This window comes from Hippoglossus stenolepis, chromosome 21 (assembly GCF_022539355.2).
Source record: "Hippoglossus stenolepis isolate QCI-W04-F060 chromosome 21, HSTE1.2, whole genome shotgun sequence".
NCBI classification, from domain to species: domain Eukaryota; kingdom Metazoa; phylum Chordata; class Actinopteri; order Pleuronectiformes; family Pleuronectidae; genus Hippoglossus; species Hippoglossus stenolepis.
In genome coordinates, this window is record NC_061503.1 from 3607859 (window position 1) to 3635850 (window position 27992).

Here is a 27992-nt window from a genome sequence, read left to right on the forward strand (position 1 = left end):
TTCATTAAGAAACTGTGGACGGACAAATTAGAATAGCCCTATGTAAAATATTCACAGGCTGCAATTATTGCTCGTACAAAGGCAATACAAAGTTTATCTGACTAACAAGTGGCATAGTTTAGACCTCTGCACTGTAGCTGCTTGAGCTAACGTTAGCATAAAAGAGCCTTGAATATCACAGCTCAGAGATCCGTTCATCCATCTATCATCTGTCCCGCTTATTCTTTTGATGGTCATTTCAGAGATATGAAATGTACATGCTTTTTGATTGTTGAGATAAAAAAGTAATCATCATTCAGCCCTGAGAAGTGCTGTGTAAAGCAGAGGAGAAGCCTGTCGTAAAGACCTTTAAAAACCTTGAAAGATATGGCTGCTCTTCACTTTCAAAGCAAGTCCAGCAATGTTAGAAATCCTTGCAACCAGTGGATAAATATTTATGGCGAGCGTCTAACGATAAAAAAGTTATTTTAGAATTTGTGGGTCCAACCCTTGTAACGGAGGTTGGTGGTAAAGACTTAAAAGTGAAGCAGGTCCAACTGTCCCCTGTTACTTTCCTTTCCAATAGTTGGCCAGAGCTAATTTTATATAGTACTTTGCATTTAAAAAATAAAGCAATAATGTGTGCGTGTCTCCTTGAAGTACTAGTGGCACACTATTAACACCACAGTTTATTTCAAATGTTAAAAAATGGTTGCAAGTGCACTAATAATTCAACAATAAAAACATTCACCCAAAGCAATGAACAGAATTAGAACAACAGAGGGCTCGCATTGCGTATCTTTAAGAATAGATTGCTAACCTCGTCCATGGTGAAGCGGACTCCAGTGGCGGCCATCAGCTGATCCCAGTGGTGGGCTCGTATGGCTGGGTTCTGGAGCTCCGCCACAGCCCGGAGGGAGATAAGGAGGTTTTTCACCCTGCTGTCGAGACCTGTGAAGGCGTCCCACGCTCTAGCCTACAGGGGGCAGAGGGCAGGAATGACTTGAAGGGTTTTTGAAAGGCTTTTGCTTGGAGCCACAATTTCAGATTTAATTACAGATAAATTAACTAAGTTGACATTTATTCAGTTACACATAGAGGCCTTGCTCAAGGGTACGCACACACAGTTGCAGCGAGAACATATCTCCGCCAAGCCTAAACAGCCTTAATTTCATTCAAGCTGCACCAAATGTCACACACTTATAAATATCAGTTCCTTAAATGTGCCTGATTCTTCCAGGAATTATTTCGCAATGAGATTGTTGAAGATGCAAGTCTCCATCTGACTTACAGTGTTACCTCCACGGAGGAGGTTATGGTTTCACCCCTCTCTGTTCGGTCACTTTCTCTAACGTTGCAAAAAGATGTTTAGATTTCCCAAGGAATAATTCATGGGTTTTTATGAAATAATCAGGCATGTTTAGGGGCCTGATATTGATATTACAATTTGGAACAGATCCCGAACAAAATCCAGATCAGAAATGTGGTTTCAAGAGATTTTTTTCAGCAGCTGTACGGTAACAAACAGGCTACAATCCTGTAATTACCACCAATGTTTGGCTGAGATAATGTTGATTCAGTAGGGAATTGGTGTTGAATCTAAGGGAATGTTGGGCCTTGGCAGAGGTATGAGATCTTTACAAATACTTTAAAAATGTGTTTAGAATTTAAGGTGGACGTTTGGGGTTACAAGAGTGTAAACTTCCCCCAAATATAATAAAGAGTAAGAAGGGGAGGCAGCTTAAACTCTGACAGCATCTAGGATGATGGAAGAATAACTGTTTGTAGAGGGGTTCACTGAATGGTCAATTGCAGTTGCAATTAAATTATTCATCTAAGATTTTCTCAGCCTAGCACACTTTTCAACCTCTATACTACTGTATGTTATACATCCTGGTCTTGCCCATTCTCCCCCCCTCACCTCTTTATCCAGGCACCGTGTCTCTTTAGCAAAGCGTTTGCACTCCTGCTCCATTTCCTCCACCTGGATCTCTCTCCACAGAGTTGTCGTCCACTCAGCGATGCTAGACTCCACCATGGTGATCATGTCCCACAGCTTCTTCAGCATGCCCACCTCAAGCCTTGGGGATGAAGTGGACAAAGTGAATTCAACTGAATAACACTGACTGTGAAGGTAAAATAAGATCCCCACTGCAAAAGACTCATTAGCTTCACATTTGGCACAGGATTGGTATCTTCGCCTGCCAGCGTCGGGCTTTACCTGCATTGTCGGAGCTGTTTGAACTCTGAAATGTGGACCTCAAACAGGTTGGCAGACTTCTCCAGAGACGCCATCACTGCCTCCCGCTCCTGGATCTGCTGGTCAAAGACTTCCAACATCTCGAAGGGGCTTTTGCTGTCAAACCTGGTCAGATGCACAGAAGCACCCGTCACATTTGCACAAGCTCAGTATAAATCAAGCTGCTTATGAACGGCTGCAGTTTAGCCAAGCCTGACTTGGCTGCAGCATAACCAGACCTAACTGCACACTGTGACAATTAACAATGACATTAATGGGAAAATAATCACCAGGTTATTAAGAGACCAATTACACACATAACTAATCTGACAATTATAACGAAGCATCGCTACCTATGAATTGATTATCTTTATGTGAAGATTCAATTAGCCTTGTCGGATGTGACCTCTAGCGTCAAGATAACACTTCGCTATTATCAAGTGAGAAGGCGAGGCAAGGTGACAGTCTTATCTTTTCAAAGGTTCTCGCTGAACAGAGTCAGTACTGTAAATTAAGTAGCCTTCACTGACTGACTGAGGAAAATCTGCATTCTCCATTCACCTCCTATTGATCATTTATAAGGTGCAGAATTAATAGAATTCTTACAAAACATAATACACTAGTTATAAGCAGATGTCAGGTCCTTTTTAACAGTGTATTAATCCACTGTCAACAACTGTAGAATATTTATTAATTATATTTCTTGTATTTATTAATGAAGTCTGTTACTACTTCACCTTAACTGTCGGTGAAAGACCATCTTTTAATAAAAGCCATGGTCTTGAGTGTGATGCTATCCCGCTATATTTTATACATATAAAATAATGATGAAATATTTTAAATAAACATATCTGCAAAATATTCACTGTTCATTTGTTTCATTTTGTTATATAATATTCACTTGTAGCAACTATATGTCTTTTTTTTTTCATTATGTTTTTTGACTATACTGAAAGTTAACAGGCAATGATGCTGATTTTTAAGAAGATTTACTGGCCAGTTCAACCAAACTGAACTTTGACCCCAAATATAGCAACCTTAAAAAAACATATCCAGTGGCAAAGTATCTGATTGATAGAAAGTTGAAGATATCATTTTACTTTTGAGAAAAATGTTGAAATATTGGACTTTGGATTCTGTAGTTATTTAATATGGTGCAAAGTCGGTTTGAGTTGTCCTCACCTGAAAGGCCCATTTCTGCGAAAGTCCTCCCTGAAGGTGTGCTGCTCCACATCAAATGAAGCACATTTGCAACGCAGGCTAGCCACCTCATGGACCTGCAGCGGCGCCACCTGCTGTTTGGCCGACACCGCCTGCTTTTTCACATTGTTCCACTTGTCTGGCAACTCCTGCAGATGGACAGATAGATTTGATGCAGACAGAGGGAGATAAAGAGGAAGAGAGAAAAACGAGGGGTGCAGGAGTGACAGATGATGAATGGCCAGGAGGAAGAGGGTGGAACAGGAAGGGGCAAATGGAAGATGCAAAGTAAAAGTACGAGAAATGGCTCTGTCTATGCTGAGTGATCTGAAATGACTGAACACCAGCCCTTACCTCTAACTGTTTGTAGACCACATCAGGCAGCTCCTGCTCATACACCTTCAGCAGAGTGATGGTTTCCTGCAGGGGCTCAAACATGGCGTCTGTGGCTTTTTGTCTTTCTTTTATAGCCAACAGGTGACCCATCATGTCCACCAGGCCATCGTAGTCACCCTCCTGCACTTGTTGGCCCAGGCCAACCTTAGTCACGCAGATAAACTGTTCCAGGTTTGACAGGCTGAGGACGAATGACTCTGATCATTATAGAGGTTCATCAATTTTACAAGAGCTTTACTTGTTTAAATGTATTTTCACGCTTCTCATTGTGCATACGTTGATTTGTTCGAAGCCACCGGCACAATAGTAGCACTTACCACCACGTCATGATTGATACTTTTCTTGAATTGGTCAAATTCTTCATGGTTACATTATTTAATTAATTCAGTCCCTCCTGACGCTTTCTTTCTCTCTATCTTTCTCTCGCTCGCACAGACACACCGATACACACACACAAGCATTGTCATCGGACACATCTGTAAACTCTTTAAACCGGCTAAAAACAACATTAATATGTTTTTAAGCATATAAAGTAGTATAAGGATATAAAGCTCGGCTCTATTATAACGATATGACTGTACTGGTTAGAGCACATGACACAAGTCCATTTAGAACGTGTCCAAATGCGCTAATCTAACGGTAGAAAAAATATCGCTACAACAGAGGCATGGTTCATGGGTGTGTTCTGTGTGGATGCAATTAAGGAATCTGCACCTTCTCATATTCCCCTTAAAAACCAGGTGCACTTTGGCAGATTGCTATTATCGACGAGTCAGGGAGATTATTGCATAGAACATGTAACAACTACACTATATGCCCATTGTGCACATTACTGGTGAATGGAGTAAACGTAATAAATATCAACTCGAAGCAGAAGGTTTGTGCTAAATTGCTTTGAGTTGAAGTTTCCCAACATTATCGGTCATAAGCTAATGGTTTCACCCAACCAAGAAAGGCTTACTTGAAGTAAAACCCCCAAGTTTATGAAATATTGCCTCACCTGTTGGTTACATTGTCAATTAGGTGCTGTTTGAACATGAAGCTCCACTTTTTGATGATGTTGAGCAAGGCACTCTTCATGATGCGGCCATCCACCTTCATCCACCCATGGAACACATGCACTGCCTCCAGACCGTGCACCTCTTCGTAGATCTTCTCATACCTACAGTATCATGACAAACAGATTCCATTCAGGTACATAAGGGCTTAACTTAGCCCTAAGGCTTATTTCACCTTATTTTCCAATCTTTTCTCCAAAATAAAATCCTATTCCAATCCTTTAAAGTTGAGATGAATATAAGAATGACCAGAAATTCAAGAGCAAATACAAATAAGTGCTCAAACTCTGCTTCACCAATACCCACTTGTCTATCTCGTCCCTGAAGTCATCCAGTGCTGGCGGGCTTTCTGGGACTTCATCATCACCATCAACCTCCATCTCTTCGCTGGTGAGAAAGTGGCCGTACAGGAGGAACTGACGCATTAACTTCTTCCTATCATCCACGTACAGGAAGCTGTAGTGGTGCAGAGAGCTGCGAAACTCACAGCACGTTTCCATGACGCCCTGCACACGTTTCATAAGGACTTGACGCAAGTCAGCCAGGTCAGCCATGTCCTCCATGTCAGCCTGAAGAAAACGAATCACCAACCGCAGCATTTAGTCAGTAGTTTTGAACATGCCAATAGAAGGGATATGCATTTAAGATATTACAACTTAAGGGAAATGACTGTGTTTTGTAGATATTGGAGCTGAACCACAAACAACAGTACCTGGTAGTGGGGGAAGGGGATGTGCTGGGCGAGGCGTGGCACCAGTGAGGAAATTCTGAACACATCCTTGATGAGACTTTCCACCAACTCAAAGAAACCGTCCCCAGCTCCAGACTCCAGAGAGGGAGAGAACACCATGTCAGGGATCTTCAGGCTCAGCTCAGTCTCAAAAAGAGGGGCCCCTGCAGTTCTCTGGTCTGAACCCAAAGGAAAAAAGTGGAAACTGTTAAAACAACACTGAGAACTCTTCTCAAGTAAGTAAAGCATCCTGGCATCCCGCTTTGTCGTATGATATTTCCCATTGCCCTCCCCTATTGAGTCCCCTGCAAAAAGCTTCCTGATCGTAAAAGATTTTCTGAACCCACACAAGAAGAAGGACAGGGAGAGGAGGATGATGAAGTAGAAGCAAGGAGGAGATGAACTGGATACTGTAACAGGCTGGCAACGATTCACCACGAATCTTGAACCACGTCCCAATTCATCTAAACCCGTTGACAAAACTTGTGCCAGCAAACAGAAGTATTTCATGTCCACAGCCAATACAGGCGGACACCCAATTGACATCAAAAGCCCTGAGGACATGTTTTTTCAGAGGCGTTCCAAGTCAGCGCTGGCTGGAAGACGACGTTTTTAGTTAATGGTGGAATCAAAGTAGTGAGTGGTGCTGCATGTTCTGATATTACATTTATGGTTGGCGGCAAGATTTGAGGCTTTGGAATAACAATAGTAAGATCACTACAGTACTACAGATACTATGGGCTCTATTTTGTATCCAAGCACATTGCAGAAGTGCATTTAAGGAATGTCCAAATCCACTTTTGCTAATTTAATGGTTCAATAGGGTTGCATTTAGGATGTGACATACAATGAACCATGTCCCATTCCCTTTAAAAGGTGGTAGGAGCAGGAGGTAGTAAGAGAGAACGCTTCCCTGCAAAAGAATTACGTTTCACTTCACACACGAGCAGATCATCTGTGTGTGTAACAACCAGAGTGTAGGTGTGTTGTGCACCCACCGATGTAGCAAATCTTTCTAACAGAGACATTTGCCTCATGCTTGCTGCTCTGCGCCACTGAACAAAAAACACACCAACACCCACTAACATCTGGCTTTTGTCTGCACTGAGAATAGATACAATCGGCATTCACTCCCAGGTCAAAGGACTCTGCAGTAGACACAGGTTTTTATCGGCTATTGGCTTCGATTGGCAGTGATGGGAACAAGGTCCCGGGTGAATGCGTTCATTTGGCAAGACCGAAAGGTGAGAGATTATCAAACATGATGCACCACAGAAAAAGCAGTGAGACAAACTCTTCTACTGCCAATGGGAAGAGTCAATTACCTTATTTTAGCAGGTTTACCTACTTTGAATAACCTGCATATACCCTCTAAATTTAGACTATAAGTTTTTAATTTTGTGATTTGATTGTTCTTTTTACTTTCTCGCTAATGTCCTACCTGTGTTATCCAGGAAGAACTTGAAACAGTGTTTGATACTGTTGAAGAATCCGTCTATGACCATGTCGTCGATGTACTTCAGATAGGCCTTCCACTCCTCAGTAGACGGCTCAGCCCTGAACAGCTCCAGATTGCTCTGAGACGTGACGAAGAGTGACACAGAGACAACATTACCATTTCTCCCATGTATGTACACATTTAAAAATAGTCTGAATTCACAGACTTATATTAACAGTGAAGAATGATGAAATTAGAGCAAAACTCAAAGCCTATTTGGTATTTCACACAAACACAGAATAACGTCTTTTATCTACCTTAATCAGGATGTGAATCTTTTCTCCTGAGGACCGGATCAGACTGTAAAAGCTTTCCACCCTCTCAGCCCTGTCCTCCAGATTGAGCAGTGCATCTTTTTTGTCCTCCTTCCTGTTGAACATAGGGGTGGCCCAGGACCTCATGCAGCTTTGGATCTCGTGTACATTGTCTTTGGTTCTCTGGAGTCGGCTCTCCAGGTCACAGACGGAGTTTTGCACTTCCTGGATATACTGCGAAATACCTAGAGGGGGAAAGATGACAGAGTAGTGAGAACGAGAGTGAATGAGAGTGTGTGCTGCTCCCTCACTGTGAGGGAGAGCAAGCCACTCAAACAAAATCACGACTGTTTGCTGTCATGGCTCCTTAATGGTAGAACAAGCTCCCCATTTACATCAAGACAGCGGAAGAACAAAAAAATATATATATATAATAAAAAAATCAGTTTAGTTCCACTTATATGTAGCACTTGTAGTTTTTGCTTTTTTGAAGCAATGTTACCTACTTGATTCTTGTTGTTCTGGGTTTGTACCCTCACGGTTAAATGCATTTATTGTAAGTCGCTATGGATCAAAAGCTTCAGCTAAATGAATGTAATGGGAAATACCGGGATCACCTAAAAATGTGTTCATCTAGTGTCTTATTTTTTCCTTCAGAAGACAACTTAACCTGCATAATTAAGATACGTTTGACAACTGAGGTCTCTCATTTCATCGCCTCTGGTTTCCTATTACAAATTGTGTAGTTTTCTGTAGTACTACTTTGAATAATATCCAAACAGCAGGGGGGGGGGACCTCTGGAATTTGATATAGCCCATTAGACAATTCGTGAATAAAAAACAGGCAACAGGAATATTAAAACAATTTATGACAGCAAGGAGGTCCCTTCTGGCTGGCACACACATAGCTATTACTGTATGTGTCATCGCAGACAAGCATCAAAGCAACTGTCAAGAAAAATAGATGATGATGGAGAGGAACGATGTGCTTTCAAAGAGAAATGGACAAGCAATTATTTCTTGTTTGATATTACTTCGGTGTGCCTGCTTTGTGTCGATGCACTCACGGTGATGAAAAAAGAAAATTTCTTCTGTGACACAAAGAGAGAAACTGAGACTGAGTAACCATTTCTACCATTAATGTAAAAAATCTAAAGATCAGAAATCACCTAATAGAATGCAAAGAGCAACATCCATAGCAAAGAACAACATCCATAGCAAACATACAGACGTAACAAATGCTGTGCAAAAAGCCATTTTAGAGTCGTATCACTTCTGAGTTTGACTTAAGGGAGAACTGCTGTCTTCACAAGTCATGCATGGCTACACCTCATCACTACCATCTGACATCAGACGCCTCAACAAAGAGAAACAGTTCCAGCTGGCATTAGGGTTAGTATGATATCGTGACTAAAGTAAGTAAGTAAAGAGATTTTTTTTATCAGTAAAAAGAGTTTTACATCAATAGCCTGGCACCCAACATTCTTTTGGTTGGGGAATTATGACAAAAAAACCTGAGAGAAGAAGAAAAAAACGTGGAGCAGAGGAGAAATCTGAGAGTAGACATTTCACACACACACAGAAGCAGTAAGAGCCTGAGAAGAAGAGCTAAAGCACAGGAAATAAGCAAAGCAGGATAAACGAGTGCAAGCACAATAAGTCCTGCCCTCAAACTGAAAGACCACATTCTGAATAAAGATGGGAAATACCCTATAGAAGGCCATAGATTAAAATCAGAAGCAATAGTTAAAATCACAGCAACCAACAAATGACAACAGAGAAAAAAACAAGCACATTATATTATATCTATATGTGTTCAGTTAATTAGTATGGCCCGCAAAGGATGTTATAAAAATTGAAATGGCCCTTGAAAGAAAAAGGTTTCCCCTCCCCTGCCATAAAGAGATGTCAGTGTGAGTTTGCTTCAGCAGTTTTCACAGCATTTAAACAGACTCGCTTTAGTCGATGCATGAATATTAAAGCTCTCAACCAAAATACAGTCTGCCAGCACACTCAGCATCGAGTGTGACCAGTGGGTGTATTTAACAAACACACCAATGGACATCTGCTTGACTGACTTTTTAAAACAGACTAGTCATAATGTATTACAAACATGTCTTTCTTCTTGGCACCTATCAAAATGGTTGAGGCCTAGGTTACCGTCCAGGTTGCCTAAAACAACAACAATGTCTGACACATGGATACAATGATAATACGCATGTGAACATGATGTTATCAGGCCCAACATGGAACACTCCAGCTGTTTCCCAATTGAGGGGCTGCATCCCTCAGACGCTGCATTTGAAGAACAGTGGCATCAATGCGGAGTGACTAGTGTGTCCCATTCTAAGGCTCCTTCAAATGGGGTGAAGAAATGTGGGTGGATCCTTCTCAGCACAACCTATCTCAGGATTCATTGCGTGCCGGTGTTGAAGCTAACAAGCTAGCTATGCAAGCTATCATGAATGCAGCAGCTCAGAGTAGGTAACGATGCACCGGTAAGAGTGGGACAAGCTAGTGACACATATAGGAAATCCTCCATAGACCAGACTGTCTCATTTAAGTTCAGCCTTCAAAGTCTAGATTGGCCTGGTCCTCCGAAGGATGAGGTCCCTGAATTGGGACACAGCTTGTTTTTACTTTTAAATGGGAAATTTCACTTGTACATTTTTTAACTGCATAATATATTGCTTTTCAAAATAAATACAATACTAGTCATCCTATACTCCTTTACCAAATGAACAAAGTATATCCACAAAATACACACCCACTGCGCAGCATGAAGGAGATAAGTGTGTGCAGCTACTGAACATTCTGCAGAGGGACTGTGACTTTGTCCCCACAGACAGCCGCATGCTTTCACTTTTACCGTAAACTCTCTTCTCATTTCTGCTGCGTTCTTCTTCTGGGAATCCCAGGGGCTGAAGGAACTAACAACATGCCTGCCAGCGCAGTGTCAATCAGAGCATATCAATGATTGAACACCTCTCCTTTTCTTATTTTACATGTTTTAAAATGCAAAGCCTGTCATGTCACATCTCTCAGCATCCTGCTCTACCCTCGAAATGACAAGGATGGAGGGAAACACCAGGGAGTAGGAGGAAGGAGGAAGATTTTGATCATACAAATAAATATCTCCTTGAACACTGTGTATAGCTGCTTGTCATTCTATAGCTTACTATAAAGCAAATACAAAAATATTTTTAGATAAATTTTACATTTGCTGCTTTAAACACAAATATTAGCTGTTCATTCTTAAACAAATATCACACAGCCTTAGCGTTCTGTGTGGGTCGCAGCAGCAGGGACAGACACTTTGACCACAACAGCAGATTGAAGAAAAGACATCACAGAGTTGGACTTGCAATCTAACTGTCGGTTTGGCATTTGAGACGACAACAGAAACAAGCGGGCTCTACTCTGTACGCAGTTCAGCAACACACATTTACCCCTAAAGTTCCTTAATTAAGTCGGAGTCAGGTTTTTCTTTTCATCCAATGGTAACCAATGAGGCAACCTGATTGTGATGACAAGACTTGAGGAGAAAGCACCGTTTTGTTCCCCAAAAAATACCGTTTGTGAACTTATTACACATGCACATACACGATACAATGCATGATAATGTCTTAGTGAAGCTATAGAGGCGTTGATAGACCAAAGAGCTGTCTAAGGACGTCAGGGACAAGATTGTAGACCTGCACAAGGCTGGAATGGCCTACAAGACCATCGGCAAGCAGCTTGGTGAGAAGTAGACAACTGTTGGTGCCATTATTCGGAAATGGAAGAAACACAAAATGACCATCAATCGCCCTCGGTCTGGGGCTCCACGCAAGATCTCGAATGATTCAGGGAAGGCTTGGGAGAAGGTGATGTGGTCAGATGAGACCAAAATCTAGCTCTTGGGCATCAACTTGACTCGCCGTGTTTGGAGAAAGAGAAATGATGACTATAGCCCCAAGAACACCATCCCCACCGCCAAGCATTGAGGTGGAAACATTATGCTTTGGGGGTGTTTCTCTGCTAAGGGGAGAGGACGACTTCACCGCTTCACTGTTTCTGCTGCTGAGTAGTTCAAATGTAATTTGTTAAAGCTGTGAGCACCACTCATGAAATGTACTTACCTCCACTGTCCTGTGGTGCAGGCAGAAACTGTCGAGCTAAAACTATCACCATGGCGGCAAGTGCGGAACAAATGTTTTATGTAACGCGGGTCAAACCGACCATTTAACAGTCACAAAAATAAAACAATTACATGGGTAATTTCTCAATTATGCGTCTGCTAGTATGAGTAAATGTCCAGACCTTCGCTGTTCCAGTTCAGACTCTCCTCAGCGTTTTTGAGCTGAGCGTCGATGTCCCTGAGTTGGCCCAGCACCAGAGGATGCTCCACGTCGAGCACAGAGTGCATCACCTGCAGTCAAACAGTGGGAGAAAACAAGAAGGAAAAGAGGGATGTGATGTGATTTCCAGCTCCCATTAAGCGTTCAGAGAAATATCATTTTAATAGAACCGCCAGTGAAAGGCCACACAAGAGCCCAGAGCAGCAAGACGGGTGTTGTCCTCATTATAGTCACTGTGTCTGGATCCAAACATGTTGCTGGGACTTAATCGGACTTGAGGGTTTTGCTACCTGAAGCAATGAAATGCTGTAATTCTAAAATTGTGGCAGCTGTGACACATGTGGCTGAGCTGCCCATTTCCCATTACAACAACATAACAGAATTTTATGTTCTAATGTCTAAAGTCAGTAAGTGAATTCAAACACACAATGTGCATCCTCAATTGGATAATTTGAGGATCTTATTCCCAAAAAATTATTATTGTTTTAGTCTACAGTCTGTATGTCTATGTGTCCCATTCTAGTGAACACCTAAAGGGAATTTCTTCAAATTAAACAAATATTCACCACTAAAACATGAACTTAATAAATTCTGATGGTCAAAGTTCAAGGGTATGCTGATTTCACAAAAGACAATTCTTAATCAGGAATCATATTTCAAGAATTAAGGAATAATTCTGACAAATTCTCTGACAATTATTTAATTAAACAATTTGAAAAGGATGACTTTTATGAATGTAAAAGGCAACATCACATTATAGTGATATCATTATAATAACACCTCTGGCCAATATTTAACTCCCTAATTCAGGAACAGGAGGAGATACGGTGAATGGACTGTATTTAAATAGCACTTTAAACTCCTCAACAGTAAAGTTGACATTCATCCATTTGCACACACATTTACACAGCACTCCTCTATCTACCACTTTGTCTACATGTCATGCATCTCATTCACACGCTACTCAGGAGCAATTTGGGGTTCAGTGTCTTGCCCAAGGGCACATTTCAGACTGGACGAGCCCAGAGATTAGTGGACGACCCGCTATAGCTCCTGAGCCACAGGATATTGTGATTGTATATTTTGTAACTGGTTGTTGGAGGAATGGAACAGTGAGACTTTACTACTTTTGTCTATACTGGAGATTTTATCACCTCGTGTCAAACTAACTATTGAATTTCCTCAGTGTATCTTATCTTATCTTATTTTAGCTTAACTTAGCTTAGCTTAGCTTAACTTAGCTTAGTTTAGCTTATCTTCCACACCAGTCAGTGTTAATGTTAATGTCTGGAACTACTACTCTATAGTGTGAGCATAAGCAATTGAGAGGATGACATGAGAGGATGTGACATCAACAGCAGGACTTATATATTTCAACTAACTAACGGATGTTCCCGTCTCTACAGCACTGATGCTAGCATGGGTTAAAAAGCCTCAGACTGCCATCTAGAGGTTGACATGTTTCCCCTGCTGCCAACTGTGAATCCACCTCATGCTGATATCACACTTTATTTTCATCCGTGTATACATTTCCTTGATGGCTTATCATCGACACCAACCTTGTTGTATGCGCCACTGGTGAGCTCCAGGTTGGCAACATACTGCAGCAGCTGCCCCCTGGTGGTGTAGATCTGCATTGCAGTTTCAGGGATGGCCACAGTCTGACTGGCCTCCAAGTACTTCACCTCCCGCAGTAGAGACGCCAGCTAAGGAAGAGGACGACAGAGGCACTGAGAGACATAACAACATATTCACAACTTGATGGTCAAATTAGATTTTGATCGGTGAAGGCAGCGACTGTTTAAAATGTAAGCCCTATGTCACAGTAAAAAACATGAGGATCCAGTACTACAGTTTCGGTGTTGGTGGGAGAAAACTTTCCACTAAAGCTCAGATTAATGAGAGGTCAGTTAGAAGCTCTTTAGGGCAGCATGGCCCAACATCACTACCTTTAAATGAAAAATTGAAATACTGACTCAACTTGTTAAATTGATGAATGTGCAGGGGAAACAAAACTTTATTTAAGGAGTTATGGAGCTGTGGGCAGGTGTATGACACTTAGTGGAAGATGTTTAATGAAAGAGATTAGTTTGATATACGGCATAACCAAACTAATATATCACTCAGAGCGTGTCCACAGTTTCTCAGAGTAAAAGCTTTAAAAACAGTGGCACCTCTAGCAGCCTCCCTTGGATCAGTTTTTAGAGCAAGGTGGATTAATGTAAAAACCTGCGGGCTGAAGTTGACTGAGATCAGCTGAGTGGCCGGGTCTCTGCTGATTAACGGCAGGTTCAGGTTGTACTGGGAGCTCTCGCTCACGGTCTCTGTCCATGTCTCATACAGACTGGTGGAGTATCTGGAATGGAAAACACACAGAAAACAACCCTTTATCTCAGTCAAACAGAAGTTATTATCACACAGAAATATACCCATTGTTTCGTATCTTTCTGATAATTGCAGGAATCTCTGTCCGTCTGACTGTGACTCTCAGGGTTCTGTGTAGAGAGTCGAGCTTTAGTGAGGTTTTAAATAAACAGGTGAACAGCTCTTTGTGCAGCAGCAGTGGAGCAGCTTCAGGGTTCAGTCTTTATGCCGCGTTCCATTATAGCTCGGAGCTCGGAAGTTGCACCTGGAACGCCACCTCAAGTCCCAATTTCGGAGGAACCTCACCACCCCTGACTTCGAAATCCAAGATGGCGGCTCCGTGTATCAACAGTAAGTAAAAGCTGTAGTTTTTACTGTTTATCAGCACTTAAATTTGTCGTACACATAGTATTATCCGATTACTTTCTGTGGTAGTGTTATTATGGTGTTAGTATGCCTGAAATGCCATGTAATGTGTTATTCTGAACTGGTTTTGCTAACAATGGCTAGCTGGCTAACGTAAACAAACTCCGAGAGGGCAGCCGCAAGACAGGCTTTCTCTTTCTTCGACTTCCGACCAAATGTGCAACAGGAACGTTATCAACTCTGATTATTCAGGTGGGACATCATCCCAAGCCGAGCTCCGAGGTGTAATTGAATGCAGCATTACTTGTCGCGGCTCAATTAACGCAGGTCACTTTTACAGTTTCAGATAGAAAGCTGCAGCCAACATTACCACAGGCCAAACAAACAGCCCATTCCAAACAGGCAGGTTTACAACAAAACCTGCACTAGTTCCCATTAAAGGAGCTTTTCTTTCATAAGGGCACAGGTATGAAAACAACATAGAAATCAACCAAAGCAAATAAGAGGATATGATTGAGAATGATTTTCCCCAAATTATCCGAGGTTGTAAACAGAATGAGAGGCGTGATTTGCTTGTTCAAGGGCAGAGGGAAAGGCAGCAGTTCAGGAGGGTTACATGCAGGTGTGCAGGGGTAAGATGAGGATAAACGCTGATTCATCTGCAAGAGGCTGGGAACAGACAGCATTTCAGGGCTCTGTACAGCTATATCAATCTGTAAATAGCCGAGATTATGACGAGAACTTAAGTGTGCACTGTGTGCTCCTTATTGGATTTCTGCTGTGAGCTTCATTTCCTGATAGTGGCACCAGAGCAGAGGCAATCAAATGCCTCGGTCATGGCCATAAATCACACTGCATTTTGTCTGTGGGGGTAATGAGTGAGGATGCCCATTCTGTTCCTGACTGGAAAATGTATAATAATGGTGGCACTCACTCTCGACTGAGGCGATGATTATTACAGCATAACAAGAGCTCTAATTTCTGATGGGAGTAAATTGAGGGCAAAGAACTGCTGTTGTTCATCATTCCAATACTGTGGGTGGGGGGACATCGAGTGAAGGAGTCATATTAAGTGTGTGGAACATAAAGAATGGCTATCTGTCTGGTTTTGTGTGTGTGTGTGTAATAATGTGCATCATTCACAAAAGACCTTTTCACACACGCACACACTTTTACATTACCATACTTGTAAGGACTCACTTATCTCCTTTCTGAGCTTGGTCTGGAATAGCTGTAACTTAACATTCATCCTCATCTTAGCTCTAAAACAATATACTGGCTGCTGATATTTTAAATTAAAGTGATAATATCTTTCTTCAATTAGGAGACAAATCATTTGATCAAAAATACATTTTTTCTCTGGCAGCTGTCCAAAACCAAAACATATTCACTATCGTGTAAAAGACATATTTCTGGTTCCAAGCATCTTCATTACTGCTGATGTGGAGAGGTCTACTGAATCTAATGGACAGTGTATTTCTTTTCCAAAAGAAGAGCAAACAACTGCCCAAACAGCATTTGTTGATTCTCTAAGTCCTGGGTTTCATTGCTTTGATCGGTTGCCGGTCAAGACAGTTTTTCTGCAACTGTTGATATCGCCCCCTTGGAAATTCAAAATGTTCAGAGAAAATTCAGAGTTTATTGGGTTATGATGCTGAGTTTTTTAACTACCACAACTCCTTTATCCATGACTCTCACCTACCGAGGTCACAGAGAAAACGAGAGAGAGAAACACTCTGAAGATGTCAGCAAACAGGTCACGACTTGTGAAGTCGGACCTTTCAGAAAATACTGAGGTCATGAATACCAACAAGAGGCGGCCGTTAAACAGGGCCCCATTTGGAAACAGCATTTTTATCCCGGTTCATTTCCACCTATTATCTGCCTGATCTGTTTGTTGTGTTTTCTCTCTCTCTCTCTCTCTGTTGACCTGCATCTCTTGCTCTTTTCTTCTTCCAACAGGAAGCAGCCAAGCAGACTGGAGGTCATGCAGCAGATGGGATTCTATGGAGATTCTGTGGAAGCTTTGAATGCTCAGTCCACTCTGTCTCTTCCTCATCCTGGCATTCCACACATAACTGATTTATCCCTTAAGATACAGCATTGACTTCTTTATGTAAATAGTTAGGGTGCTTTTTTTATTCCATAAGGTGTCCTCCCTCATTGTCAATCATGTTTGTGCTATCCTAGAAATATTTTGAAATACACGAACCTTTTTACAAGATTGTGTTTCTTTGCAGCACGATTCCCCTCAGCAGCCAGAATCTATGTTACTGCAGGTTTGTATGTTGAGAGAATTCAGCTGTCAGCTTTTCACCCGAGGCGAGACCCCATCACTCTTGTTTTAGCCTCTCTACTGGCTCCCAGTAAGTATTGGTATTGATGTTAAGATCTTATATATAAGAATATCATATTCTTATATATTTAGGGCTGGTTCAGGTCCGCCTTGGACCAGCTCTTAGTTCTGCTGCTATAGGCTTAGATTGTCAGGCAACACATGGACAAATGGAGCTTCTCTTTCCTCCTCTCATTCTTCATCAAATGAATGTCTCATTGATACATGTTACTGCCTATATAGCTTTAATCAGCTACCATGTGTAGAGTGCTATGTAACGTCATGCTGTGAAGACTTTTCTACACAAGTGTAAAAACAGACATGCCCTCTCTCTCTCTCTCTCTCTCTCTTGTTGCCTCTAACATAATTCTGTTTGATTTCATACAAACAGAATTTTCTGACCTATGGGATGCTTTATCTTGCAGTTTTTGATGTTGGATATGGTCTAAAAGGCCATTCCTCACTTGGCATCAGTGAGTAGTGAAGGAACATATGGGATTATGGGAGTCCTGTGAAATAATCTGTGGAGCAGCGCCACAGTAATGAGAACATAAATCACGCTCGAAGCTGCGTGTCTACATGCTACTCCACAGGGGCGCTTTCATAAATGTTACACGCTCAACTATCAAAATCACAAACATGCAGGTTCAAAGCTGAGTCTGTGTGAAGTCACAGCCACAGAGGGAGCTAATATCTGATTAATGTGATTGCCTTTCAAGGTTATTACAGTCCTGAAAGATGACGTCTCATTCTGTCACCGTCTATTCTGTTTAATCTCCCTTTCTGTTCTTTTATTCAGTGATACATACATCCAAGCCTGATGACAAGTGGTGTAATACAGGAAAATAACATCCACACTTACTTGTCCAACAGTTGCATCATCTCCTCATACTTGTCGATGACCTTGGCTCCTTCCGCAGACTCCAGACACCTGCAGAGAAGATGAAATCTGACAACCCATGCAACAATCGTAGCCAATACCTTCCCAGTGGCCAGTATTCCACAACATCATTTTTATGAGGCCTTTAAAAAACCTTGACATAATGTTATGAAGAGGAGCAGCTAGAGCAACAAATTCACAGTGAGACCGCTGGAAATGAACAACCACAAACCAATTCAGTTTTTAATCTGTGTTGTTGGCGATGGGAGGAAACTCACGGGCAGGAGAGTTGTCCGAATTTGGAGAACTGGGTCTGGATGCGGTTCTGTAGACTCTGGGCCCATCTCAGCCCGCCAGCTACTGGAGGCATATTCTTACTCACGACTGGCGAACCTGAGGAAGTCAAGTGTGTTTACTACAAAGTTAATGGTGACTGAGATAAGAACCACACTATGTTGTCAGAGTACACACAATGCACAAAATGAGGTTGCCCCAGAGAAGAATGAACCAAATAAACCTCGGTATGGTGATGGTATTGTCTTAAATCTCTCTTGATGGATCCCTCTCTTTCTCATTAAGCGTTTCAAATTGAGATCTTTCCAAGTTAAATCCCTGCATGAACCTGTGAGTCCTTGCAAACTGTCCCTGAGGCTCCTTAAGCCATTTTCATGTCCTGCGGAGGATCTCCCGAAAAATGGGGGAAAGAGAAAGTCCGCAGAAACTCCAGAGGAGCTCATTTGTGTTCACACAGAGTTCTGTGCATGTACAGTATGAAAGCAGCCTAATACATCTGACTCTTAGTTCTCTTGTTTTTCCAGGTTTTCGGGCAGTTTGGGCCATAATTAGTTAAGTGAGAGACAATGGGAAATGAGAGGAGAGTGTGAGAAAGAGAGATGGGGGAACAACATGCAAAGGTCCACTATAGCTGGACCTGCACTGGGGCTCTGCTTTATAACACTATATTTATCTATAGTGCTATCTAGCCACCAAGATTGTTTTCATTTTATTTCCCTAAGATCTCAGATATGGTGAATGTTTCCGACATTTCTGCTGCCCCCAATACAATGCAAGTGAAAAGCAATTTTGTTGGATGCTGAAAATAAATGACAAGAAATTGTAACAGCTAAAAACCTCTCTGTCAAGCCACTTGCTTTTGGCTGTGTCTGGAATTAGTGTGGTTTCCTCATTTGCATATTCACTACTCCCTGTTTGTGGTAATTTACTCAGCAGTTGTATCAAGGTAAGGCACTTGGCGATCATCGTTTTTCATCATCACAGCTATAGACTAATATGTGGTCTCTTTTACTTGGATACTGATATATATACACTACCGTTCAAAAGTTTGGGGTCACTTAGAAATGTCCTTATTTTTCAAAGAAAAGCACTGTTTTTTTCAATGAAGATAACATTAAATTAATCAGAAATACACTCTATACATTGTTAATGTGGTAAATGACTATTCTAGGTGGAAACGTCTGGTTTTTAATGAAATATCTACATAGGTGTATAGAGGCCCATTTCCAGCAACTATCACTCCAGTGTTCTAATGGTACATTGTGTTTGCTAATCGCCTTAGAAGACTAATGGATGATTAGAAAACCCTTGAAAACCTTTGTGCAATTATGTTAGCACAGCTGAAAACTGTTTTGCTGGTGAGAGAAGCTATAAAACTGGCCTTCCTTTGAGCTAGTTGAGTATCTGGAGCATCACATTTGTGGGTTCGATTATACTCTCAAAATGGCCAGAAAAGAGAACTTTCATGTGAAACTCACCAGTCTATTCTTGTTCTTAGAAATGAAGGCTATTCCATGCGAAATTGCGAGGAAACTGAAAATTTCCTACAACGGTGTGTACTACTCCCTTCAGAGAACAGCACAAACGGGCTCTAACCAGAGTAGAAAGAGAAGTGGGAGGCCCCAGTGCACAACTCAGCAAGAAGACAAGTATATTAGAGTCTCTAGTTTGAGAAATAGACGCCTCACAGGTCCTCAACTGGCAGCTTCTTTAAATGGTACCCGCAAATCGCCAGTGTCAACGCCTACAGTGAAGAGGCGACTCCGGGATGCTGGCCTTCTAGGCAGAGTGGCAAAGAAAAGCCATATCTGAGACTGGCCAATAAAAGAAAAGATTGATATGGGCAAAAGAACACAGACATTGGACAGAGGAAGATTGGAAAAAGTGTTATGGACAGACGAATCAAAGTTTGAGGTGTTTGGATCACACAGAAGAACATTTGTGAGACGCAGAACAGGTGAAAAGATGCTGGAAGAGTGCCTGACGCCATCTGTCAAGCATGGTGGAGGTAATGTGATGGTCTGGGGCTGCTTTGGTGCTGGTAAAGTGGGAGATTTGTACAAGGTAAAAGGGATTTTAAATAAGGAAGGCTATCACTCCATTTTGCAACGCCATGCCATACCCTGTGGACAGCGCTTGATTGGAGCCAATTTCCTCCTACAACAGGACAATGACCCAAAGCACACCTCCAAATTATGCAAGAACTATTTAGGGAAGAAGCAGGCAGCTGGTATGCTGTCTGTAATGGAGTGGCCAGCGCAGTCACCAGATCTCAACCCCATTGAGCTGTTGTGGGAGCAGCTTGACCGTATGGTACACAAGAAGTGCCCATCAAGCCAATCCAACTTGTGGGAGGTGCTTCAGGAAGCGTGGGGTGAAATTTCTACAGATTACCTCAACAAATTAACAGCTAGAATGCCAAAGGTCTGCAATGCTGTAATTGCTGCAAATGGAGCATTCTTTGACGAAAGCAAAGTTTGAAGAACAAAATTAATATTTCAAATAAAAATCATTATTTCTAACCTTGTCAATGTCTTGACTATATTTTCTATTCATTTTGCAACTCATTTGATAAATAAAAGTGTGAGTTTTCATGGAAAACACGAAATTGTCTGGGTGACCCTAAACTTTTGAACGGTAGTGTATATATAGCATACTGTAGTGAAATTACATCTATTTATATATATGTAAATGTCATATACCACACTTACCTATATAATATCAGTATATTTATGCATATGTATGTGTTCATTTCAATATCTTTTTATACATAATTCACAAGTACAGTATACAGGTTTGTACAATCAATCTGTGCACTCAAGTACGTTTGTCTACCAATAATATTCTGTCTGTAGTGAAAGGTGTGAATTATTGGTATTCTCTATATTGTTATTTACTTTTATTATAGATTTATTCTCTCATCGTATCTCATCTATTCTTATTTTGTCCTACCTTCCACACCAGTCAGTTTAAAGTTTAATGTCTAATCTTCACCTTTTTGGTACTGAGGTGGAGGCTGAAATCTCAGAGCCAGGTATCTCAAAACCAAAACGATGTGTGAAGCTTGATGCTACCAAGTGACAAAACATGTTCAACCAACCCTTGAACAGATAGATACCCCAGATTGAACGGATAACCCCAGTCATCTCAAACTGTAACACAAATTATACCGTTTTTAATTTCCATACACAATTTGCCCAACCCGAGCTACATGGTTTAACCTCCCGATCACTCTCTATTTTGGGGGCCATCATTTTGTTGAAGCTTTGCTCACTCTTGTCTCTGTAAAGTAATTAAAATGAAAATTGTAAAAATACAGGAATTGTTCTGAATCTCACCAAGCTCCTCTGTAAGCTGGATGTGTTTGTCATAGATGAGTTTACAGCTGTTCAGCTCCTTCTCAAACACAGTGACAAGGAGAGGGTATCGGCTCACAGCATCGGCTGCCACTAGGGGGCGTTCCAGCAAGCTACCAAACATATCCACAACCTGCAGACAACACATTAGCAAAAGGGCTTTAGTACTCGTTCGTGACGGGGTTTGTGCATTTGTTAGAAAGAGACAGATTCAGTTCCCAGACCTTGAAGGTGGGCTGCAGTCCGCAGGCATCATCGAAAGCCAAACAAAAGATGGTTCCTAGTCGTCGCTCTATGTCATCCACCCTCAGATGGAATTTCCTCACATCTCCTTCAAACTCCTGCAGGGAACAAAAAGCACAGCTACAGCGGCAGCCCAAAGAGCACACAGCTTAGACTGCACCAAGACGGCATATTCCTTTTCACATCTCACTGACTCAAAGCCATCCAGAGGGGAACACTGACTGGGTCTTACACGAAAAATAAATTACTTTTCTTGCCACTACTCAGAAACATCTTGGTTAAGCAACTAAAGAGTATTGTGAAAAAAAAAACTACTTTGGTAGGAAACCAATTTGCTCCACAAACGCAGGACTGACCAGGTTGTAGTGGTGTTTGCCTGCTTGAATAAAAGAAGCATAAACTGAGAAGTATTCAGGGGTAAACATTACACTGAGTGAGTAGCCTGTGTCTAGTATTTCATAAAACCCTTGCATCTCACTTCAATAGTTGCTCTTCAAAATGTATGCCTATTTTCCCCTGCAGGCATCTGAGCGAAACCCCTGTGCACCCAGTGATCCTCACACTCCGTACCGTATTGTTCAGGTCCAAACAGTCATAGGGCTTCTCTGTGATGAATTTGAAAGTATCTGCAAAATCTTGGTGGAGCAGCTGGACCTGCTCGCTGAGTGCGCTGCCTCTGACAGCTCCAATCACCAATTTCTCCAGCTTTAACATGTCTAAAGCTGTTAACAGGATGTCCTATAGGGAGACAGTGAGAGGAGGTTGAGGGCGATTGAGCTCAACTACAGTATCACTGAAGTGACTACATCTCAATTCTCATGCCAAAAGTGCTGACCTTTGATTAAATACTCACCTTAATGGCCTGGATTCTGTCGATAAAGCAGTCAAATCTTGAGAAGACCAAAAGCGGAGAAAAGTCCCAAGGCTTAACCAATTTCCCGGCCCTCTGGTACTCGGTCAGATTGACCCTGCGGTCCTCGTAAGTGGTCCTGAAGAGCTGCAGGATCTCCAGGCAAGTCTCCACCATCAGGAGACTCTCAGAGACCTCTCCTTTCAGAATCTCATCTGGAACTAGAAACACCTGGGCCTGGTGTTGCAGAGGAGTAGCAGCTACAGTAAGTTTGGATTCCAACTCACAGAGCCTCATCTCAATTATACGCAATGGAATGGATTCTATTAAGCCCAAAGTAACCTCCTCATTATGTGCCAAACACAGACTTGTACAATGTTAGCTCTTATATCATAATCATTGCACAAATGCTAGCTTAGCAAAGATATTTTAGGGCACAAGTGATGAATGGAATTAGTGTGGATTGTTGTGATTTTCTCTGAAAGGCTCATTAAGACACTTTGAAAAAAAGCCTTTGTAATATGTAAAAACTATGTTAAGGCCCTTACACCTATTCCAGAAGATGGGGGTAACTAAAACAGCATCTAAGTTTATCTTAGTTGGGCTTACAATACAAATGTGCTAAAGCATAAAGACAGCATAATGCAACTCCCTATAGGTGACAATAAGCGACATCCCATACATTTGGCTGCAGTCGCATATCAGTCCCTTAGAATGCTTGATTTCTTTCATCATTTATGCTAAAGCTAAGCCAACCATCCTCCTGGTACTAGCTAAATACTTAACAAATACATTGAGAGTGGTATCGATATTCTTATCCAACTCCTGGCAAGAAAGCAAATAACCCTTTATTTTATTGTTATTATCGTTTTTACACTAGTGCAGTTCCTGTTCTAAACATATCTGTGTGGACTTGGATGTTGGCTTGGCCTGTGGTAATGCTCCAGAGCCTACTTCTTACTCCTACTCCTCAAGCACACCTACAATATACTTTCACGTTGTTATTGTTTGCGATCTGGACGTGGTGTGTGCAGTCTATGGTGCAGAGTGGAGTTAGAAAACTTTGTGTTCATCCTACCTGGTTTATGTCCCGCCCCCACTGCCTGCTTCAGAGTGCTGGATGCATGTTGATTCAATTTGTATTCATATGGAATTCATCACATGCGTTTAAGTAGGTAGATAACTTTGATAGCCTATGTCACACCAACTCACACACGGACATCATGGGTAGGATATGTTTTCCAGGAAGGACTGAAGTAAATTGAGACTGCCCTCTGTAAACCGCTGTGTCACATAAATGTCCCAGGATACACAATTCAAAGAGAGAGAGAGGAACTTTGGAGAGGCTTGTGAAAACGTTTGTCAAATGCCCCGCTAGAGGGTTAATCTAACACTGCTGGCTTGTTAGTCTTTCCGGGAAAACTTTTCTGATGCACTGTGCATTTTCAGCAAAATTACTTTTGTGTCCAATAAACTGAACACAGAGGAACTGAACTAGACAGAAAAAAGCATTCTTAACCCACAGAAAGTGAAACTTCATCAACAGGAAATCCAACCAAAAACCAGCACTCACCTACTTTGTACTGAAAGGTGACATCTGACGATTACAGGTCAGAAACACAACGGTGATAACTAATGAGCAACAAAGATTGTTATTTGAGCCCGACTAATATATTGGTTGGCCTTTCGCAGACATATCACTGCTGGCGTTTATGTTTTATCATTGTGCAGAATAAACAATGGAGAAAAATCTGCATTTATTATTATTTTACATTTTATGTAAAATGATAATAAAAATTATATATATATTTATAGATACAATTATATTATTTTAAATTTTTTTAAGTATATTATGTTTTTGTAATTTAAGTTTTAGATATTTTGTTGTATTTAAGTTGTCTTATATTTATAGTTATTTATAATAAAGGCTATGGTTGAATTATAAAATCTCAAGCTTCATATTCATTGGCTGATAAATCGATGCTGGTAATCTTTTACTCCCTAATTACTATTATTACCTAATATCCATATAGTTACGTCTCAAATCTTTACAACAAAAATAAAACAAAGAAAGGTATAACTGCTGCTGACCTGCTGTATGAGGAGGTTGCAGGTCTCCTGCAACAGAAGGATGAGGCGTTGTGGTGTGTTGTAGTGTCTGGAGTTTGCCCACACCAGGCACACTGTGTGCATCAAAGGGCCAATCTGACGTCTGACTTCAGGAAACTCCATGCTCTCCATGTCCTCAAACAGGCCCTTGAGGGGCATCAAGTAGATGCTGATGTCCTTTGCTTCTTCCAAGGCTGGCAAGTGAAAATGTGATCAAAGTCAGTTCAACCACCACGTGTGAAAAAGAAGATGGTGATGAATCATCTCAAATCATGCCTCAACCAGATACACGCTGCACCTCAGAGACCCAAGACTAATTACATGTTTCTCTCAGGTCAGATGTACAGATTCATTACCTGCAGAAACGTTCTGTTGCATGTTTGTAAAAGCAGGGAAATAGCTGCTCTCCGCAGCCTCCAACAGCTTCCCCATCTTATTCACTTTGGAGGATGTTAACTGGGAATGGATACCATCCAAATCTGCATATCTTCAAGTGGGAAAAAGAAAGATGGAGGACAAAAAGGTTCCTGTCACATTTAAAAAAAAACACTGGATTGTTGCACAACTTACTTTTAAAACTCTTTAAAACTCGTTTATATGTTCTGTTCTGATAAAAATTACCTAATTTGAAGGATCAGTGTCTGCTCTAGGAGGATTGGCATGTAAATCTCCTCTTAATAGTAAACTTTTATTTTATAACCAGGTTAAGTTTGAACGTAAAAAACAGATGAGGGCTGCTGCACACAGCAGGATTTTTAACTCTTGACCATTTTAGAAATGTGGGAGATGAGAGACATAATGACAGATTTAACCGATTTTTAATGTCGTAATCTTCAGAACACACACACTGGGGGATGTGTGCGAGAAGGTCAGACCACACACTTGCCGTTTGTATGAAACGATTTAACATTGGCAATTCCAGAGACTTGAAATCTCACAGAAATTTGCGAAATTTTGTTCTTCCTCTCTCAGTTGTATTTTAATGGCGTTTGGCAAACTATTGTTAGGTGCATTACCTCCACCTTCTGAGCTGGAGTGTGGAACATTTACGTGATTAAAGAAAAAAAAACATGGAGGAGGACCAACGTCGTGTGCTCTGTTTGTCTACAACTATGGATGCAGTCCTGGCTGAGAAGGCGTATATATATTTTGCAGCACGAGCTGGAAATGTATTGTTTTTAGTCACAACTGTACAAGTACCTAACATCTGGTTGGTGACACTTCCAGGTCAATGCACGCTCTCTTTCACTCTCTCCTGCTATTGTGGGTTTCTGTCGTTGTATGTTTGATATTTATGTGATGAGGTTCCGACTGAATCGGTAACAGTACAAATATTTTGTAAAACCCCAAACTTCAGGATTATTTGGGGAGATAATCAGCACAGAGTGACCTCCAGTCGGGAACGCCTCCACGATTGTTGGAAGGGGCAAATGGGGTCTAAGATCAGGCCCTAATATCCTCTAAAGTGCAGCAGCCTTAACAGAACAAACTTCTTCAAGATGTAATTCTGCTACGTTAGTATAAAAAAGAAGAGAGCACCAAATTGCTTTTGTCCCTTGACAGCGCTAGTGTGCTCTGAAAATCAAAACAATTAGTAGCATCAGCAAAAATTATGAAAAAAACGAACCAACTTTGAGGTCCTACAGGGACATTGTGTTATTTACACACAATCTCCTCCCTGGAACAAGTGGAGCTGAGGAGCTGCCAGTGGATACTTTGTGTCTGTAATAACTGAGGTGCTGACCTGTTCTTCCAGAAGAGCAGCTCTGTGTCAGGTGTGGGGTTTTTGCCTTCCAGCAGATCCCCAGAGGAGTCTATCTTCAGGACGACAGAGATCTGACGGCTCCACTCAATCACTGCTGACTCCAAGCAGTGGGTGATGCATCTTTCCACCATTCCCCCCCTGTGTGGTTTCAAAAACCATTAGAATGTACAAGCAGGAGAAATGATGCATTGACACGAACCTTTATGTCCCAGCTGTTTGTTTACCTTTTGCCCATCTCCAGGGCGGCTTGCTCCACTCTCTCGAAGTCCATGGGGAGAGGCAGCAGTGTCTTGCCTTGGACTTGGCCTGACACCACAAACACATCGTTCTTGAGGGAGTGGACGTTTTGCACGACATCGTCACACACTCCCGGTGGCCATTCAGTGTGGTTGCTACTGTTAGACACCAGCATGTCCAGCAGCTGTGAACGGGTAAGGAAATAAGAGTTTTTAATGCAGAAAAATATTTGCTTTGGAAAAAACTTTCAATGTATCAAGTGGTGGAGGAAACATCCAGATCCTTTACAAGGTCTGCGGGAATAGGTTTGTGCTTAATTAATGAGTTTTAGACTAAGATACCTAACTTCTTGAAGTCCCCTATTTTGTTTTAATGCAAATTTAAAATCTTGTTGTAGGTCTTCATTATTGAAGTAAATGTTTTCATTGCATGAGCTTTGTTATTTAGAACTGTAGTCCACCTAATACCCACAATCCACAGTGACTGGATCAAGAAAATACATAATATATTAAGATTTGTATTTATTTTATTGAGTTAATATGTGCTTAATCAAGCTAAATCTAAAATTTAAGTGAATATCTAAATAATTAAATATATAATGCACAAATATAACAAATTAAAAGATAAATAAAATAAAATGTATCTGCAAAGTTAATGCAAGCATTTGGTGAAAGAACTGAAAGAAGTGATAGCACAATGTGAAATATAGTCCATTTCAGCAAGAGTCCAGAATTCTTATCACATCTAAAATAAGTACTACAAACTATATATAATTTAAGATACACATTCTAAGTGTTGATTACAAAGAATGATGTAATTAATTTTCATACACAAATCTTAAGGTTACTGGCGTAACCCCTCTTCTCTGAGTAGCAGTAATGACATGTCTCAATATGGGATACGCCCCTTGCGCGTATTCATAGAATCACATATACCAATTCGCCAGTCTTGAGTGGCTGGCAGTTTTGACGTCTGCGTCAAGGTGCCGCACCTTTAATGTGGCTGTGTGGGGTCACACGTCATTCAAAAACAAGCACACCTCTTCTCGCTTTACCCCAGCAGCAAGAAGGACGGTCTGGTGAGACATCTCACGCATGCGACTCAGAGAACCGGGGTTACAACAGTAACCTAAAGTTCTCTTTCTTAGCATTCATTTCGATGTCTGACTATGGTATATGGAGACTCCCATATTGCCAGCAAGCTTATCTCAACGACTGACCGCCAGACCCCCCTTCACGCAGAAGGGAGTGGATGAGGCCAGCTATCTGCTGCACAAATGTCTTGGATAGAGACTCCCTTGAACAGGGCCCAAGAGGTCGCTCAACCTTTAGTAGAAAGTGCCGGTAAACCAGTCAGAACCTGGAGGCCCAAGCTGGAGTAGGCCATCACAATGGCGTCCACTATCCAGTGAGAAAGTTTTTGTTTGGTGATAGGTTTGCCCCAGTGGGGCATAGCCCAGGACACAAACAACTGATCCCCTTTCCTAAAACTTTTTGTCC

General features: G+C 41.5%; 1 protein-coding gene across 1 annotated transcript in view; it reads right to left on the reverse strand.

Moving 5' to 3' along the window:
- Window positions 1–27992, reverse strand: part of LOC118100907 (dynein axonemal heavy chain 9) — a 130459-nt gene that overhangs the window by 99323 nt on the left and 3144 nt on the right. Inside the window, 23 exon segments of the mRNA XM_047338422.1 lie at window positions 800–955; window positions 1901–2060; window positions 2201–2344; window positions 3401–3567; window positions 3773–3995; window positions 4815–4976; window positions 5179–5441; window positions 5585–5781; window positions 7044–7179; window positions 7358–7599; window positions 11657–11765; window positions 13254–13400; window positions 13924–14050; window positions 17622–17690; window positions 17918–18032; window positions 21272–21422; window positions 21514–21630; window positions 22103–22270; window positions 22386–22619; window positions 24474–24685; window positions 24848–24978; window positions 26236–26394; window positions 26481–26677. Coding sequence (XP_047194378.1) covers window positions 800–955; window positions 1901–2060; window positions 2201–2344; window positions 3401–3567; window positions 3773–3995; window positions 4815–4976; window positions 5179–5441; window positions 5585–5781; window positions 7044–7179; window positions 7358–7599; window positions 11657–11765; window positions 13254–13400; window positions 13924–14050; window positions 17622–17690; window positions 17918–18032; window positions 21272–21422; window positions 21514–21630; window positions 22103–22270; window positions 22386–22619; window positions 24474–24685; window positions 24848–24978; window positions 26236–26394; window positions 26481–26677 — 3786 coding nt within the window.